The sequence below is a fragment of the Stegodyphus dumicola genome, chromosome X1 (genome assembly GCF_044657685.1).
Source record: "Stegodyphus dumicola isolate Sdum_Otavi_A_Nest chromosome X1, ASM4465768v1".
Taxonomy (NCBI): Eukaryota; Metazoa; Arthropoda; class Arachnida; order Araneae; family Eresidae; genus Stegodyphus; species Stegodyphus dumicola.
The window spans coordinates 187,131,528-187,149,419 of record NC_140780.1 but is presented as its reverse complement, the minus strand read 5'-3'; the positions used below and the strand labels follow the sequence as shown (position 1 = coordinate 187,149,419).

General features: G+C 33.8%; 1 protein-coding gene across 1 annotated transcript in view; it reads left to right on the top strand.

Annotated features, from left to right (window-relative positions):
- The window catches only part of LOC118190981 (uncharacterized), a 49,859-nt gene that overhangs the window by 19,571 nt on the left and 12,396 nt on the right, over positions 1-17,892 (top strand). The window contains exon 4 of the mRNA XM_085808419.1: positions 1,112-1,237. Coding sequence (XP_085664545.1) covers positions 1,112-1,237 — 126 coding nt within the window. The remainder of the gene's footprint in view (positions 1-1,111; positions 1,238-17,892) is intronic.

The window sequence follows — 17,892 nt, the reverse complement described above, 5'->3', positions numbered from 1 at the left end:
AGTCAGGAAAGTCCAGCTGGGAGACGGAGACATTAAACCCATAATTGACATAATGGGGTCTTCAAACAGAAAAACCAACCTGACAGGACATTTCGATTTGTAGTCCTACGACAAACAATATTGGGCTCTCTGGGACCTCACTTCATATTCCAAACTACGTCTTTTACCGGACATTCGAATCGGATGATGGAAGCGCTTTCCGATAGCAGCTGTTACTTCCGAGATCTCGGACGTCCTTGAAGAACTAAATATTAGCCGTACAGGAGGCCACTTCGGAATAATGAAGACCTTTCACAGAGTTCGAGAGCGCTTCTACTGGAGTAATGCAATAGCGGTGCCAATCTTACGACGCCTGTGCGAGTCCAGAAAGGACTGAAGAAACGCAGCCGACGGAGGCTGCAACGTTACAGTGTAGGAGCACCTTTTGAACACATCGCCTTTGACATCCTGGAAACTCTGCCACAAACTGTTGATAGCAACAGATACATCCTTTTTGTCATTGATTACTTCACCAAGTGGTCTGAGGCGTATCTTATTTCTGATCAAGAGGCTTTCACAGTAACAGAGGTAATGATACAGCATTGGATTTCCAGATTTGGAATGCCTGTTCAGTTACATTCCGATCAAGGAAGAAATTTTACCTCGACTTTAATTAAAGAACTCTGCAAGCTACTCGGCATCGACAAAACTCAAACGGCACCGTTACATCCCCAGTCAGATTGGCATTATAGAGAGGTTTAATCAAACCATTCTCTACTCTTTCGCATCCAAAATATGTTTCACTCAACAACTGAAAGCTGATATATATGTATTTTTGTCGGAATGTATTTCCTTTCTACATGCCATGTAGAATGCTACAGCGCTAACAATATTCTACTTAAGTAAAACTTGATATGCTTTCGTCTTAGACTATATTTTAATTAAAGACTACATTGATTCAAATGCAAAAACGTTAATCTGAGTAGAAGTGCAACTAGTTCAATTCCTCTTCTTTTGCCTAGCTAGTGTTAAGTTTCTGAAGTAGTTTATTCAAATGTTAATTGAATATAATACTTCAAAATTTTTATTACTTCCCCTTGAATGCCTTATATGTGTCATATTATTTTTGTAGGTCTTCCTTGTGATACTCTAAGAAATTTCCTTTGTGACAATGGATATTGTATCTATAAAGGTTTCATCTGCGATGGATATAACAACTGCGGAGATTATAGTGATGAAAGGGCATGTCTGAAAACTAGTAAGTTTCTATTTAAGTTATTTTGCGTTAAAAAGCATTATTTTTATTTATTATCATTAAAAAAAAGCTAACGTTTTAATACTTAAAATGTTTTGCTTCTGTATTAACGGAAACGTTTCCTACTGTTGTAATCTTAACTCCACACCGGTACTGTTTCATGCCATTGGAATTAAGTAGTTCTGAAGATGTTTCGAATATTGGACAATTTTAGGTATTTATTTTGTTGAAAATTAGGAAACTTTAAATTACCCGGAGACATTTTATTTTTTAAAAATGGAAAGATGCTTAATGCAATGTAATTCGTTTGTTAAAAGTTTAAAATAAGGAAATAGATTTCGACGTAACGCTTTCCTGTTGCGTTATATTAGAATCTATGTAACGCTTTCCTTTCAGTTTCAAAAGGGTGCAATAAATAGGAAATCGTTTAAAGGAAACAGATTAAAATACAGTGTAAAATTAGGTTCCTGATTTTTCTAAAATGTTTCAAGATGAATACGAGTCAATTTTTATTAGGAAGTTCTACCTTAGATAAATAACTTCGCATGCTTTTCTCTAATCGATAAAACAAGGAAACAAACCAATTAAAAAGTTTTCAAATGTTGTCTTTCTTTCTTCACTAGGCACTAGGACTGGGCACTAGGGAAAGACTGCTTTTTCTTCCGAGCTTATTTGCATGTGGTAACCATGGACGTGGCTTTCTTTGTAACAAAAACATTCTCAAATTTGAGTATGCAAAAGTTATTAATGGAAATTTTAGTTTCTTGTTTTTGTTTCTTTGTTTCTGTTTGAAATATGTGTTAAAAGTAAATTGAGAGTTAGAAAGCTTTTCTTAAGTCTTTCTGAAGCATTTCGTAGGATAAATGTTTGATCTGATTTACTGTCCTTTTATTTTAACTATTTCTCACGGGTAAGTCAAGTACAGGTATGTATGTTTTAATGCACGTTTATCATTTGTGCTTAGTAATAAAAAGTTTGAATTATTGAATTATGATGGTTAAAATTTGTGGTTTTAAAACAAAGAAGAATGAAATCGTTTAGTTTAGTTTCCGGGTCAGTTCCGGCACTTTTGTTTGCATAATGATAATAAATAGTTATAGCAGAAATAGGACATTCTAATTTTTTCATTTTCTTGCTGTAAATATTATTATTGTGCAAGAAAGTGTTATTTCACGTTACCAAGACTAGCCGGAAAAACTTTCTTTAATTCAAAAGTGGGGATTCAATGGTTCTTCAGGACACAGTTCTGTAGTGAACGCATTTTAGTTCAGGAGGAGTGGTGCTGTAAACACGCTTCCACTCTCTCCTTCCCCATATTTTAGTTCATTGTAAAAATTCATCACAGAGTTTGAACATCTCTCTCTTTTCTTTTAACCCCCCGAGCGTTACGGGTTTTTTCAGGAAAAGACGTAAAAATAATCGTGTTTTCTTACCAGGTCTGTCGCAAAAGCGGCAAGCATTTTTACTCAAACTGCTTCAAAAGCGGGCCCCCCTTACCATGTGGATATAATTAAGCTAATTCTCCCCTCCGTTGAATTTAGCGAGTGAAATTAGTTTTTCTCCTTATGGTATCTTCGTCACGAGACTGGTTGCTAAAATAGTATTTCATCTCCTATTTGGCTACTTTATAATTTGCACACTAACACATATACTGTATATTACTCGTATCTTAAATCAAGATATGAGCCGAATACAGAAAGTTAGTCAATATACATCAGTAATAGAAACTATGTAAAATGCTTTAATTTTCCAGTTTCTTTAAGGAATTGCTTCGATAATGGTGAAAAATTAATCTTGCATTTTTTTATCCTTATTTTCTGAGGAAATACTTTTTTAATATACAAAGGGAATTTGTGAGAATTTTTTTCTCTCGTGTTCCAATTTTTCGAATACAAATTATTCGCAACTTATTTTAGTATTATGTTTATATTTAATTTTCAAATATTATAAGTTTATTCCAGTTTAAAGTGTTAGATTTAAATAATTCTTTAGATTGCATCATAAATTTATTAGTAGTTAGTTATTTATGACACCGTTTTCCCTTGTGAGAAATAAATAAAGTATTGTAATCGTGAAACATTTCGATTTTCATATTTCAAAGGAAATTTCCATTTTGAATAGTTCCATCATGACGTTTACACGTACGTATGTCGCATAACTTAACATAAAATGTTGAAATTTTATATTTGGGACTTATGACTAGTTTTAGCGCGACGTATGTCCATACGTATGTATGCATGTATATCGCATAACTCAACAGCAGAATAGATGAAGTGGCTGATGAATGAGATCAGGCAGTTCGGCTTTTATAGAGTAAAATCACTTTGGGGGTAGAAAACAAGTAAACAGCTTGGACGAAGGAGCTTCTTGAGAAAATAAATGTATTTTCGAGTTACAATGCAATTTCCTTGTAATTAGCTATATATGAGTTACAATGCAAGTATTTATATACTACGTGCATTATCGAGATGTTAATAGAAACCAAAAAAAAAAAAAAATTTCTTTGTAGCAAAATTGTTAACGATATTATTTCTCTAAGACATTTACACAGGTGTGTATTTTTTTCATGAATAATGAAAAATAAGTTAATAGTTTTTCGAGCAGATGCTCCAAATTATACAGCTTTGAAGATTAAGTAATGAAAACATAAACTCTTATTTCTGGTTATGTGCTGAAAAAGATATTACCCTTTTCAAAGAAAACACCTAATAGCGGAATCTTTAAGTTGACTTCAACGTAAATATACCTCCAGGGGGTATTGAACTAAAAGCTTACCACCTTTGTACATTTTCTACTTTATATGGGAGACCATTACCTTTGTGCAAGGACAAAAAAGCATCCGCTATCTATCTTTCTCAGTTCTTTCATTTTGTTAACTATGACGAGAAATGGAGCTGCCGTAAATTCTAAATTTATTGCTTCTTCCAAAGACTCTGATTTCAAGTTGTGTATTTGCTGTCTGTTAGTAATTTAAGCTACCCTGGCTTTAAATTCAGAAACATCCTTTCATCAGTAATTACAGTACATATGAACACAATATCACTATTTAAATTCAGACTTTAAAAACTTCATTTATGTTAAACTATGGAAAGCGCAATATATATATATATATATATATATATATAAAAATTTAAGCAGTTTATTTCGTGAAAATTTATCACATTTTTCGTAGGAATTATTAAAACTGTTTTGCATGTAAACTATATATAGATATATGTAAACACACATACAAAACACTGTGTATACATATGGTGATGTATGTTTGTGAGCATGTATGCACGTGTATGTCCCTATTATATATCATATCAGTATTTTATTGAAAGTAGTTGTAGACAACATTTAATAAAAAAAACTGAAAAGTATAGTAAATCTCAAAATGATAGTGCAATTATGAAACTGAATATTACATGAAATCGAAAATTTATGTGAAGCAACTATGGAATGAAAATAAATTCTAGTTAGGTTTCACAGCGTACAAAATAACACTTTAATCTAACCACTTGAGTAAAACGAGTGCCAAGAAAATATCCTGAAAATGTATATCGGGGAAAAAAAATCTCCGGAAAAGGCCTCACGGAAAATATGCACCTGGTTAAAATTATCGCTAGAATAATAAACAATGTAAATATTTTTATCAGGTACATATACACATGCACCTTGAAAAATATTTGTAATTTTTATACTTTGTAGAGATATATAGAGGATTCTTTAGTATTAAATATATTTTTCATTTATTTATTACAAAATATTCTTTCTTACTAAAAATATGCTTAATTACATCGTTTATATATCTTAATTAATTCTGAATATTTTTTTAGTTTTTTGTTATTTGTGTTTCGTTTCTGAGAATTATTAAAATTCAAGCAATCTGAATTTTACACAAAGATAAATTCTTTCCTTAGTGACAAGTATAACTTTTGCATTAGAAATTATTCATGATAAATGCAATCTTGCTTTTTCGCCAACAGAATGTTTTGGCTTATTTGACTACATCAAAGCATACTAGAGCTGTCTGCCTAAGAGGAAGGTCTCTTCGTGGAGGACTTTTTAAAGGTTAGGTTATTTAATTACGGCAAAGCCTCGAGGGCTATCTGCCTAAGGGAAGGGATGGCTTCGTGGAGGACTTTCTAAGGGAAACTGGCTCGTATACACGTTACACATGGTGAAAACCACGAAAACACCCATGCAGCCAGCCCGTTCGCGGGATTCGAACCTCGGACCGAACTACCAGTGTTCAGCGACTTTACCGCTCGGCCGCTAGTGGGCCCCAGGACTTTTTAAAGAAACTGCTCGTATATATGTTACATATGCGGAAAACTATGAAAACGCCCATGCAGCCAGCCCGTTCTCTTAGAATCGAACTTAAGTCAGAACTCGGTATTCTGCAACTATTCAACGACTTTACCGCTCGGCTGACAGTGACAGAATGTCTGCTACCTATACATTAATCTACTACATAGGTAGATTTGTTTCCGAGAAAGAGATGCGAAACAGAAAAGGTATGCGATGATCATTTTCAATGTGCCATTTGGTAGTGCTCTATTTAAATGGTCAACGTGTAAGTTAAGTGGGTGTCCAAATACCAGACAAGACATTTTTTAAAGCATAAAGATAATTAAATGTATTTTAAAAATTGAGTTTGTAATCAAGTTTCGCTATCTAGGAATAAGATATAGCTTGCAGTTAAGTTATATTCTTTCTTAGAAAAAATATTTCTTTTGTTCACCTATTAAAAATAACAATCAGCAACGTGTGTTTTTGAAAATATACCTAAACGCAACATAAATACAAATCAGATTTCTTTAGGGAATCCTTTACAAAGACATTTTACCACTTAGGTGGAAAACGTTTTGCTAAATTAAACTCTAAATTTACAAAAGCGATTTTATGAGAAAACAGAAGGAGGACTCTACATTGGACTAATAATTAGCAAGTTGCTCATCAGTGAAACATGATGGCAATCTTGTATAAAATGAAAATCAGAACGATATTATTGCAAATTCTTCAATAAAGCATCTAACGTATTGCAAATTAAAAATTTAAAAAAGCGTTCTTTATTTTGTGAGTTTATTTGTGAAACTATTTGAGAAATAACCTCATTTTATCTTGTAATATTGGAAAATATTTTCAGCTGTCATTATCTATCACAAATTAAATACTTTGAATGTAGATTCATTTTAAGCTGTTTAAAATATTATTTGTGTTCGTGCTTAGGGGGAAGAAATGTTTGTGTGCTGTGTTCATTCATAAGTATATCTATTTCGCCAGGATTTTGATTTTGCACTTCCCAGTTTTTATCAAATAACATAAAATTAGCATTTCATGGGGAAAAAAACAACATTTTTTGTTTATCTTTAATTTAAACAACAAAGGGATTAGAATTTTTGTTACTTTGCAAAAAGTACTTAGTAAAAAGATGGATTTCGAATTTGAAATGTTTTTGCAATTTGGTTAGTAAATTAATTAATATAATGTAGTATACTACTTAGTTAACTATGTTTTTATTAGGAACCATTTAAGGACATATTATAACGGTGGAAATTACTTTTGTTCTTTTTTAAGTTCCTCTATACATTATAAAATTAACCAATTGATAAAAATTTGCATTATATAATAAAATAAGTACTATAACACAACAACAACGATAAATAGCCTTCTTATATAACAGCCCCAATTAAAATTACTAACTAAAAACAACGAACGTGGAGACATTTCTATTATGTAGTAAAGTAAGCTTTAAAATATTTTGGAAGAACTGGTCAGAAATTACGTGAAAGAAAGTGAATCCAATTTTCATTTTAAAAAATTTTCTTATAATGTGTGAGCTTGTTTTAAGCCATTTTACCTAGTAATAACAACTTGATATTGTTTCAGATTAAAAATAATGAATGCAATATCATCCATATTTCGAAATGGGCTTATTTAGTTATGCTGTTATAACTACTAATAACTGTTGATGAAACATTTCCACAGCAACATAATTTTGATCTGCTATGCAAGTTTATTTATGTGTTTATTTTTTAAACAAATATTGAATCGTCGAATGTAAAAAAAAAAAAAAAAAAGCATTAATAAAATCTTTAAATGCCCGTCTTTGAATTTGAGTTCGAATACAGCATATTTAAAACAAGAGACTATTTCAAGACTTTGCTAGGATCCTGCTAGCCGCCCAAGACGCTTTGTTAGAAGGAAACAACTGATTGAAAGCATGTGTTCAAATTATCACATCTGTCATTTATCTGTCGAAGAAAAGGTAGGACTTTTGTATGAGTATGTTTCAAAGCTTGTTTTTCCGTTCCGTAAGTACGCCAATCCCCAGGGGTGTAATTACTCTTTTACGACAAATCTGAACTACTGCAGTTCTTCCGAAACGTGAAGAGAATATACTTACGATGACATTACTGAATGATCTCAAAGCCATCTGCTATTCTGAACTATTTTGCACTTTCTTTAAAAATACAGAAGGTTATAAGTACAGTTTTTTTGCACATCTACAGTTATTGTTTTCTAATTACTGTCATGTCACATAATTGCAAAAGCATTTAATATTTATTTAGTCTTTCGCATAATATGTCAAAACAAATTTCTCTTAAGTCATCTGTTTAGGCTGAAGTTGCTATGTGTATTTCTTTAATTTATGCTATGGAAGTTAAAAATACAGCGATCAATAAAAAATATAAAAATTCTGCACATGTGAAAATAAAATTATGGTAAAATGCTTGAACACCATCTCCAAAACAAGAGATTAAATTTTAAAAAAGTCATGTTTGAGCTAAAATGTTAATGTCTTGCAAAATCTTTCTAACATACGTGACAATTTTCGATAGAGGGACAAGCTTTTTTTTACTGCTTAGACCTAGAGTACTTTTTTTTTTTTTACTTCTTACTAAACAATCGTAGATCCTTTCCCAGATTTTACTAATCAGGTCTTGCTGGCCTAAGATGTAATACTTTGATAAAGTAATTCTTAAAAGTTTAGCTTTTTTTATTTCAGTAATTCTGAATACTTATAAAAATTCGGACTAATACAAATTTTAGTAAAACTCATCCTATGATTCAAAAAGGTGCTTCAGACCGCTGACGAAGTTTTTAAATTAAAAAGAAACTGTATTTGATATGGTAATGAAGTTAAAATATCATTGCACCTGCTTAGACAATATTCAATCTAAGAATGCTACTATTTTAGAGAATTATATGCATTTCAAATAAAAAATAGCACAAATAATTATTATATATTCAAATTATACACGACTACTGCGTCATTCGCAAACAACATACATTCAAAAAACAATAAAAATTAAAAAAAAAAATCTTACAGGTTTCAGATTTTAAATTACGTCTAAAAGGACATTTCTTTAACGTTTTGAGTGGTACCTTTATTTATTAAATATCATGTTCTTTGTACTTACACCATAAAATTCAGTTCAATAGCAATGTCGATAATTAATTTTAAAATGAGCATATATTTAGAATTTCCGGTACACAATTCCGCGCGCTAGAGATAAAAAGGTTTCCACCCCCGTAGAGTGTTGCTATTGCTTGCTTTGAAATCGTTGAGTTTGTTACTCAAAAATTCGTTAAAGTTTCACAAAATATGAAATAGATAATATCAAATTTGATCTTCCACATGCCCATATTCGTAGGAGGATTACATCATTCAAACTTGGATGGTCTTTTTTCAAACCTTTTTTTTTTTTATCACAATGCCAGAAATATACACACATTTACGCAGATTTTCATTATTTACTTACTTCAAATGTAATGCGGGACTCTAACATTTGGTGGCAACAGTCTGAAAAGTGATTCGCCGTTTATAGTGATTCAACGCAAAATCGCAAAATCGAAAACAGCATTAGTATTTAAAACAATAGTCTCTCAAGGACTATTGTTTTAAATACTAATACGCCCCTTTGGACTAATAAATAAAAATATGAAAGGTTTCAGATTTTAAACTACGTCCAAAGGAGCGTTTTTAACGTTTTGTGTGTTACCTCATTAAATATCATGTTCTTCGTACTCAAACCACAAAGTTCAGTTCAACAGCAATATCTCAAAATTATTTTAAAATGAGCGTATCTTAGAGTCTCTCGCGCTGGAGATAAAAATGGGATTTTTTTCGTACGGTGTTGACATTACTCGCTTTGAAATCGTTTAGTTTTTTAATCAAAAATTCGTTGAAGTGTTATAAAATATGAAATCGATAATAAAACAAATTTCAAATTCAAATTAGGGTTTCCATTTTTGAAATTTTGATAGCTCTAGGTACCGTTGTTTTATTACAATGCTAGAAACATACGTACATTCATGCAGATTCTTCATTATTTAATTTCTTTAAGTATAATACAGAGCGATAAAATTTAGTGGCAACAATTTGAAAAGTGATCCGCCGTTTATAGTTTTCAATGAAAAATGCCAAAGCGAAATTAAAAGTCCTTCAGGGCAAATTGCCTCTTTGGACTAAAAATAAAGTAAGCAAACATAAAAAAGTAAATTTTCGTGGTTCTTTTCTTAATAGTATTTCGTTTTATTTATTTACTGCGGTTTTTTTTTAACTGAAATTTGTTACTTTTAGAGAAGTGGCGGGTTATATTTTGGACATTCAGTTGTTAGGCTGTAGGTTGGTTATTTTAATAATTTATATAGCAAAATACAGAAATTTTAACACACCTTTGCCTTTCTGCTTGCTGTTATTTTGCGTTGAACAATGTAATTACAATTATGTAAGAAAATCAAACTCATTGAATATTTTTCTAATAAAAATTGCATTGAAATCAATGTACATATAAAGATTTGGAATATTTGAAATGAATTTGAACAGAACTTCATCAAACCAGTATAAGTGACGAATATTGTTCCAAAATGAATAAATAATTCGCCATTATTATTTTTACTATCAAATTAGATTATGCTTCATAAACCCGTTCAAAATACGCTTATTATAAATTACTGTTGATGGCTAATTTTTATTTGAATTATTGCTTAATTATGTTATTCTTTACATGTAATTATATAACTCATATTAAATGCAGTATTAAATTAAATGCAGTAATTAAATGCGCTATTCGTTCGCTCGAATAATTGAAACTTATAACTTGTCGGTTTTAATTATGTATCTATATATCCATAAGTAAATTTGTTTAAATATTTCCTAATGCTATTTTAATTGAATTCACGAGCATTTCGCATATTTCTGAACAATCAATTTAAAAACTAAAGGATATTTTATGAAAATGTTATCTGTTTAAAGAGAGTATTGAAAAAACATGCTTACATGCTACTTTTTTATTTCGCGAAGAATGTCCACGTTTGTTTGTTGTTTATAAACCACTACATGTTCAAGCGTTTTCTTGGCGATTAAACATAGCGGTCTAAAACGAAAAAGAGCAACCCTCTTTGCCTCCTACTGAGAACTGTCATTTAGAGATCTCCAGGGTTCCAGAAATAAGGGGGGCAGGAGACATCTGCACGGCCGCTTTAAGGCGGTCATAACGCTTTCGAGGTCTTCACCACTGACCGCCTAGAACCGTCAGTAACGCTTTCGAACACTTTTCCAGTGACCGCCTAGAAGCGTCCGTAACGCTTTCGAGGTAGGCCGTCTTGACCGCCTAAACCCGGTCATAACGCTCAGAGGGTTAAACACAGTATTAGCTTCATTCATGCAAAGATCTGAGATCGTAAGTACTTTTCGATTATTTCTTTTAAAAATTCTTTTTTAATTTAAAAATATTTTCCTTTCTTACATTTCGCGAGAGGTCAAGGTCCCCTCGGCCCCCTACTATGTAACCCCTTGGGGAAGGGGCTAATGAAGATTGATGATTTCACGGAAAGAGGAACTTTTTAAGAACCGCCAAAAGGAAGACACCATATTTGATTTAGGTCATATGCGTCCATCGAACAGCAACTATTTCTCACCGCTTCATATGGTTCCTATAAAGGAAAGTGGAGACTGACATCCGGTTGGCTATTATCGCGCCTTAAACGCGTAGACTATAAAAGATCAGTGTTTCCAGTATAGTTGACTTTACGTGTAAACTGCGGTACTAAGATATTTTCTCTCATAGACTTAGTAAATGCTTTTCATCAGATTCCTGTCGCATCTGAAGATACCCATAAAACAGCCATTTGTACCCCTTTCGGATTCTTCGAAAGTATTCGAAAGCAATTTGGCCTGTGCAATGCTTCAAGGACATTTCAACGATTCATTGATGACGTTACTAGAGGTTAGATGGTGTTTATGCCTGCATTGATGACATAGTGACTGCATCCAAAACTCATAGGGAGCATAGTCATCATTTACAAGCGTTATTTGAACGTCTTAATCATTATGGTCTTTTATTAAAACTATGTAAATGCACTTCAGAAGCATCCTCCTTAGATTCTAGAATTTTGAGTTTCCGAAATAGAAACTTTCACCCTTACTTGATCGAGTTCAAGCAATACAACACTTTCCTAGACCGAATACGATTACTCAGCTTCTCAGATTTCTCGGTATCCACAATTTTTACCATAGGTTTATTCCCAAGGCTGCTCACAATTTAGCCCCATTGGTGCAATTTTTAGAAGGCCATACAACAAAAGAAAATCATACAAACAAGAGAAGGCCATACAAACAAGGAAACCAACTACCGTAACAATAGATATACTCAAACCTGCCTTTTCGGAAAATTTGGGTTTGCCTAAATTATCTTCAAATACTAAATAACCATTTGAATTTCAAAACAACCAACAGAAAGTAGACAAACCAATCTCTGCTACTCCCTTCGCAAATAGCAAAACAACAAAATCAAAGACACTTGCCCATTTCGAAAAAGACTGATCAGTGAAATGTAAGTAACCTGAAAATTCACTCTAATGGACTGCGAAGGCTGAAGTAGCATTTTCAGCAGCAAAAGAAGCCCCCATTTGCTGAAGCAACCTTACATGAATACTCGATTCCTGGTGCTAAAGTGAATCTGTGGAGCGGTGCGTCAGACGTAGCAATCGGCAGCTCTCTTATGCAATTTTGAAATAACCATAGGTAACCAATAGCATTCTTGTCCGTGAAACATAAAATTCAGCGAAATTGGTCAACGTACCATCGTGAGCTATTAGCTGTTTTACGCGGATCAAAAACCATTGATACACGCTTTACAACAAAAGCCTGATGAATGTTCCCCCTCGTCAAATCAGACATTTGGATTATATATCTCAATTTTCGGCGGATATTGTAATGAAATGGCAAACAAATCATCATTGCTGAAACATTATCTAGGATAGAGATCAATGTTATCTCGCCACCGTTTGCTATTGATTATATAAGATATTTCTCCGCCTTATTAGCATGCCTTCGTAGTGTAGTGGTCAGCATGCTCAACGCGTATTCGAGAGGTCTGTGGTTCGAGTCCCGGCGACGGCAGTGCTCATTTTTCATTTCTCCTGCTTTAACAAAATAATCTAATGTCTCTACAATGGCGCCCGAACTAAAAACGTTTGTGGATGATGATTCTCCATCGCCAGGATTTCGCGATTGGGTCCCCTAATCCCCAGTCGCCCTTTAAAAGGGGGAGTATATAAGGTATTTCTCACGCCTTCTGGTATGCCTTCGTGGTGTAATGGCCAGCACGCTCGACGCGTATTCAAGAGGTCTGTGGTTCAAGTTTCGTCGAGCGCATTGCTCATTTTTCACGTCTTCTGCTTCCAAAATATCATAATGATTCTACAATTATAAAAGACTTGCTGAAGTGCAATAATTTTTTCAGTCAAATTCACCGCTGAAGTTAGAAAAACATTATTTTCCACTTGAAGATATATACCTGTTTTGTGATAGATCAACCCAACATGCCCGTTCTTTCGTTCCTAAATCTTTTAGGCAAATAATTTTCGAAAATTTGCATTATTTTTCGCATCCTGGAATTTCAGCTACCACATTTAATTTCCAAAAGATTCGTTTGCACTGGTATGAGAAAAGATTAAAATGAAAGTTCGAAGTTGTGTCATATGTCAGCGAGCTAAGGTCTTTAAGCATACTAAAGCTCCGATTAGCGCATTTGCTTTACCTAACGTGCGTTTTTCTCACATATACCTGGACATTACTGGACCTCTACCACCATCGGTCGGCAATTAATGTTGCCTGACTATTATTGATAGATTCACCCAATGGCCTAAGGTTATTCCTACTTCAGATATGTCTGCTGAGACCACAACACGTACTCTTTTACACGGTTGGAGCTCTAGATTTGAAACGCCTGTCACAATTACAACAAATCAAGGACGCAATTTTGAATCGCCCGACATCTCAAAAGTGCTCTTACAGCTCATGAACATATTAAATGGACAGAAATCCTACCATTTGTGTTATTAGGATTACACACAGCTATTGAAAATGATCTAAATACAACAAGCTCTCAAACTGGTATACGGAACTTCTTTACGATTACTATCCGATCTTGTTTCTACAGAATCTCTCAAACATCCTATTACCACTGCTACCACTACTTATATTTCTAATTTAATTGTAATGAGGAGAAAACTTAATCCTACTGTTTCAACAAGTCATGGCAATATCAAAACGTATGTCAATCTGTCATTAAAAACATGCAACACACATATTCTTATGAATCGAAAAAATTCGCCCCCTCCCCCACTCAAACTTCCATATTTTGGACCACACCCAGGAATAAAGCGAACAGACAAAACATTTGTAATAGATTTAAATGGGAAACCAACTACCGTAACAATAGATAAGACTCAAACCTGCCTTTCACTTTTCGGAAAACTTTTGTTAGCCTAAATTATATTCAAACATTAAATAATATCATTTGAATTTCAAAACAACCAACACAAATTGGAACCAATCTCTGCTATTCCCTTCGCAGACAGCAAAACAACAAAATCAGGCAGACGTTGCCCATTTTCGGAAAAGACTGATTGGTGAAATGTAAACTCGTGCCAATTAATTATTATGTATATGAATGGTATTTTCATTATTATATTAGTTAATTGCATACTCATTATTTTGTCGTTCCTTTAACACGTACTTCATAAATGTTTGACAATCTGTTTTAAATTTTGTATGTATTTGTATTGCATGTATTTGTATTGTTTCATTTATATCATATATTTTGTCATTTTGTATCATCTGTCTAAATACTTAGTATATGTATCTGCGTCGTTCCCTTCGTCACTGGTGGGAAACTTTGTAGGGAACGCAGTTTTAGTTCAGGAGGAGTGGCGCTGCAGTCACTCTTCCACTCTCTGCTCCCCACTACTAAGTCAGTGGACAAGCCACCGGCGTACCTTTACGCGCTCTTCTGCTAGTATTATTTATGCTGTAAATAAAATACTGTTTTATAAAAATGCACGCATTCATCTTATATCTGCATCTAATATCATAACAGTTCTTATAAACAAGTAATTTCATAAAGCCAATGGTTCAGCTGTATTTATGGCATCTTCGTTCATCTTCATTTAGTTTGTGACCCTGATAGCAGTTATTCTAAAATAATTTGGTACTAGATATTGTAGGCCTTTAAATATAGAGTTCATTAAATACTCAAAAAAAAAAGGTCTTGTAAAAAAGTTATATGATACTTTATCTATAAGGCAAAGCTACATTTGCGCTGGAAAAAAAACAAAAGAACTTGATTCTGTTGCCGGAATGATAAATAAAGAAATAAATATTGAGAGCTTACAGTTTGGAGTATCAGTATTACATGGATGAATACATTTTTTCGAATGACTGCTAACACGTAACTAATAAGTTTCCAATAAAAAAAAGCAGCAAGTCCGAAGACACGTTACAGAGGTAGTTGAGCGGAAATAGAAATTCATAAGTTATTTGGGAAAAAAAATCAGGGCTACTCTTGGACAAATTTAAGCAAGATTTTGGCAATTCAAGTGACAGAAATATAGCAAGACATTTTTTTTCTTGCAAAGTAGATGTTAATCTGATTAAAAAATGCACATCATTTTATAGTGTATTTTCTTCTTCCTTCCAGCATGCCTTCGTTGTGTAACTGTAGCATATTTCGCTCATATTCGAGAGGTCCAGGCTCAAGTCCCAGCAAGGACATTGCACATTTTTCACATCTCCTGCTTCAAAATACCTAATGACTCTACCATTTTAATATTTATATCAAATGGTCATAAAGTTAACATCATTATGTTCACAGAAACGCTTCTAGTATCATTCCATATTCTACTCACGGTTTAAGTTTTTCACAAATCATATTCTCTGCTTTGCTGCCGACTGCAGAAAATGCTCAGTAATCGCGCAATAAAGATTCTCAAAGATATCGAAAACACATTTCAAGAAGATGTACCCGAAAACGATGCAATGAAAATATTTGAAACTTACTTTTATTAACTTATTTATTAAACTTACTTTTCTAATCTTTTTATAACTAACAAGAGGAAACTACCTAAAAGTTAATTTAAAAATTTGTCGTTGCTTCTTCAGTCTCTTGGAGATCCGTGCCTAAAATACAGTTACAGTACTGATGAAGGTTAACAAGGAATATTTTTCTGGATGATCTGTGCTAGGTATATAATATTAGAAACTTATTTTTTATTACTTCTGTAAGCGAAAACGCATGCGAAACTGCACACTATGTGAAAATTTAGTTCATATATAATTAAGCATTTGAAAATGTTTATTTGTTTCATTTGTTGAGTTGATATTAGCTTCGTTTGTAGAATATGGTTATCTGCTTCATTTACACAATTTTAATTCCGTTAAATATGTTTTCAAGTTGTCTGGGAATTAAGGCCGGTTTTAAGGTCTCTTGCCTAACAAAGCGCTGACATACGCATTCTGTCGCCCGCTGCGTTTTTATTGGCCCTTCTTGGAACTTAACTGTCTGACTGATAACTTTGAACCGCATACAGTGGTACCTCGCGATACGATCTTAATCCGTTCCTGGACAGGGATCGTATCGTAAAAAATCGTATAATGAACAATGTAATCTTATGTAATTTAATTAATTCGTGCAACGCCCCATATATAAACACCAAAATCGTCTATACGTAATAATAATTAGTCACAAAATAGTATATATTAAGTACCACATACACACAATAAACATTTATACCACATTTATAAATTTAAATAACCTTATAAGTAAATAAAAAAGAAAAAGAAAAATTAATTTCACTTACCGTAAAGTACTGTACAGTCAGCGAGGGATAGTTTTTATTACGACACTGATAAATTGCGCACAACGTTTATAAAACTTAGACACAGTAATGTAAACTTAAAATTAAATTAAATTTCTTTTAAAATAAAATTTCTTATGTAAAATTTTGTAATTTTTTTTTTCGCTTTTCTATTTTTTTAACTAACTGAACTTAAATTTGAGGGGATACATCATCGTCTTCACTTTCCTTTCCAGTTTTCTTACTAGAAACACTCGCTTCTTCACTTTCTGGGGCACTTCTCTTCGAAAAATATCTATCTAAAGAAGCCTGTTTCTGACGACTCCTCAAAATGTTTCGAAAATGACTCATACAAATGTCATTCACGTTGTCCATTGCACGAGCTGTACGCATTTTTTCTGGGTGCTTTTTTTCAATAAAACTGTTTAAGTTTTCAAACCAACCGATGGCTTCCCCTATTTCCGTAGATGTCAGTGCCACCTCCACCTCCTCCTCAACACTCGAATGATGTTCCTCTTGAAGATCGCTGGTTTGCATCGCCTCCAATGCCTTCAAGTCGTCAGTGTTGAGCTCCTCCTTGTGCTCGTCGAGTAGGTTGTCAATGTCAGCCTCATCGACAACAAGCCCCAAAGACTTTGACAGAGAAATAATCTCCTCCAATGGAGCAGGATCATCCACAGTTTCTTCTTCAGTAGGGATGAAGTCGAAGTCGGGATGTATCTGTTCTTCAAGGCCAGGAGGATGAGCAGGGGCATTGTCGAGCACAAGGAGGCATTTTAGAGGAAGACCATTCTCCTCTAAATATTTTTTCACTGCAGGTCCGAAGCAGCAATTAACCCACTCAACAAATAAAAGCCTCGTGATCCAGGCTTTGCCGTTGGACCTCCAGAAGATGGCGAGATTATCCTTCGACACATTATGTGCCTTGAAGGCACGAGGATTTTCTGAGTGGTATACCAGTAGGGGTTTTATTTTTAAATCCCCACTGGCATTCGCACATAGGGCAAGGGTAAGCCTATCTTTCATGGGTTTGTGTCCAGGAAGTTTCTTTTCTTCTTCTCTGATGTATGTACGACGGGGCATTTTCTTCCAGAAAAGCCCCGTTTCATCACAGTTGAAGACTTGTTGAGGGATGTAGCCTTCATCAAGGATTAACTTTTTGAAGGCGTCGATAAATTCTTGCGCTGCGTTTTCATCGGCGCTGGCAGCTTCCCCATGCCTGACCACGTTATGTATCCCCGATCTCTTCTTGAATCGTTCAAACCACCCATGAGATGCTTTGAACGTTGGGGCCTCTTGTGTTGATGTCCCTTCGCCTCCTTCGTCTCTCTGGGCTTTTGTGAGGTCTTCAAAGATCGCAATGGCTTTATGGCATATAGCAGCTTGTGTTATCGTATCACCAGCAATTTCCTTCTCTTTTATCCAAATCAGAAGAGTCTCCATCTCGTCATTAAGGGCAGTTCTATTGTATGAGAAGGTGGTAACGCCCTTTGCAGACTTGCTGGCTTTAATGGCTTCTTTATTCT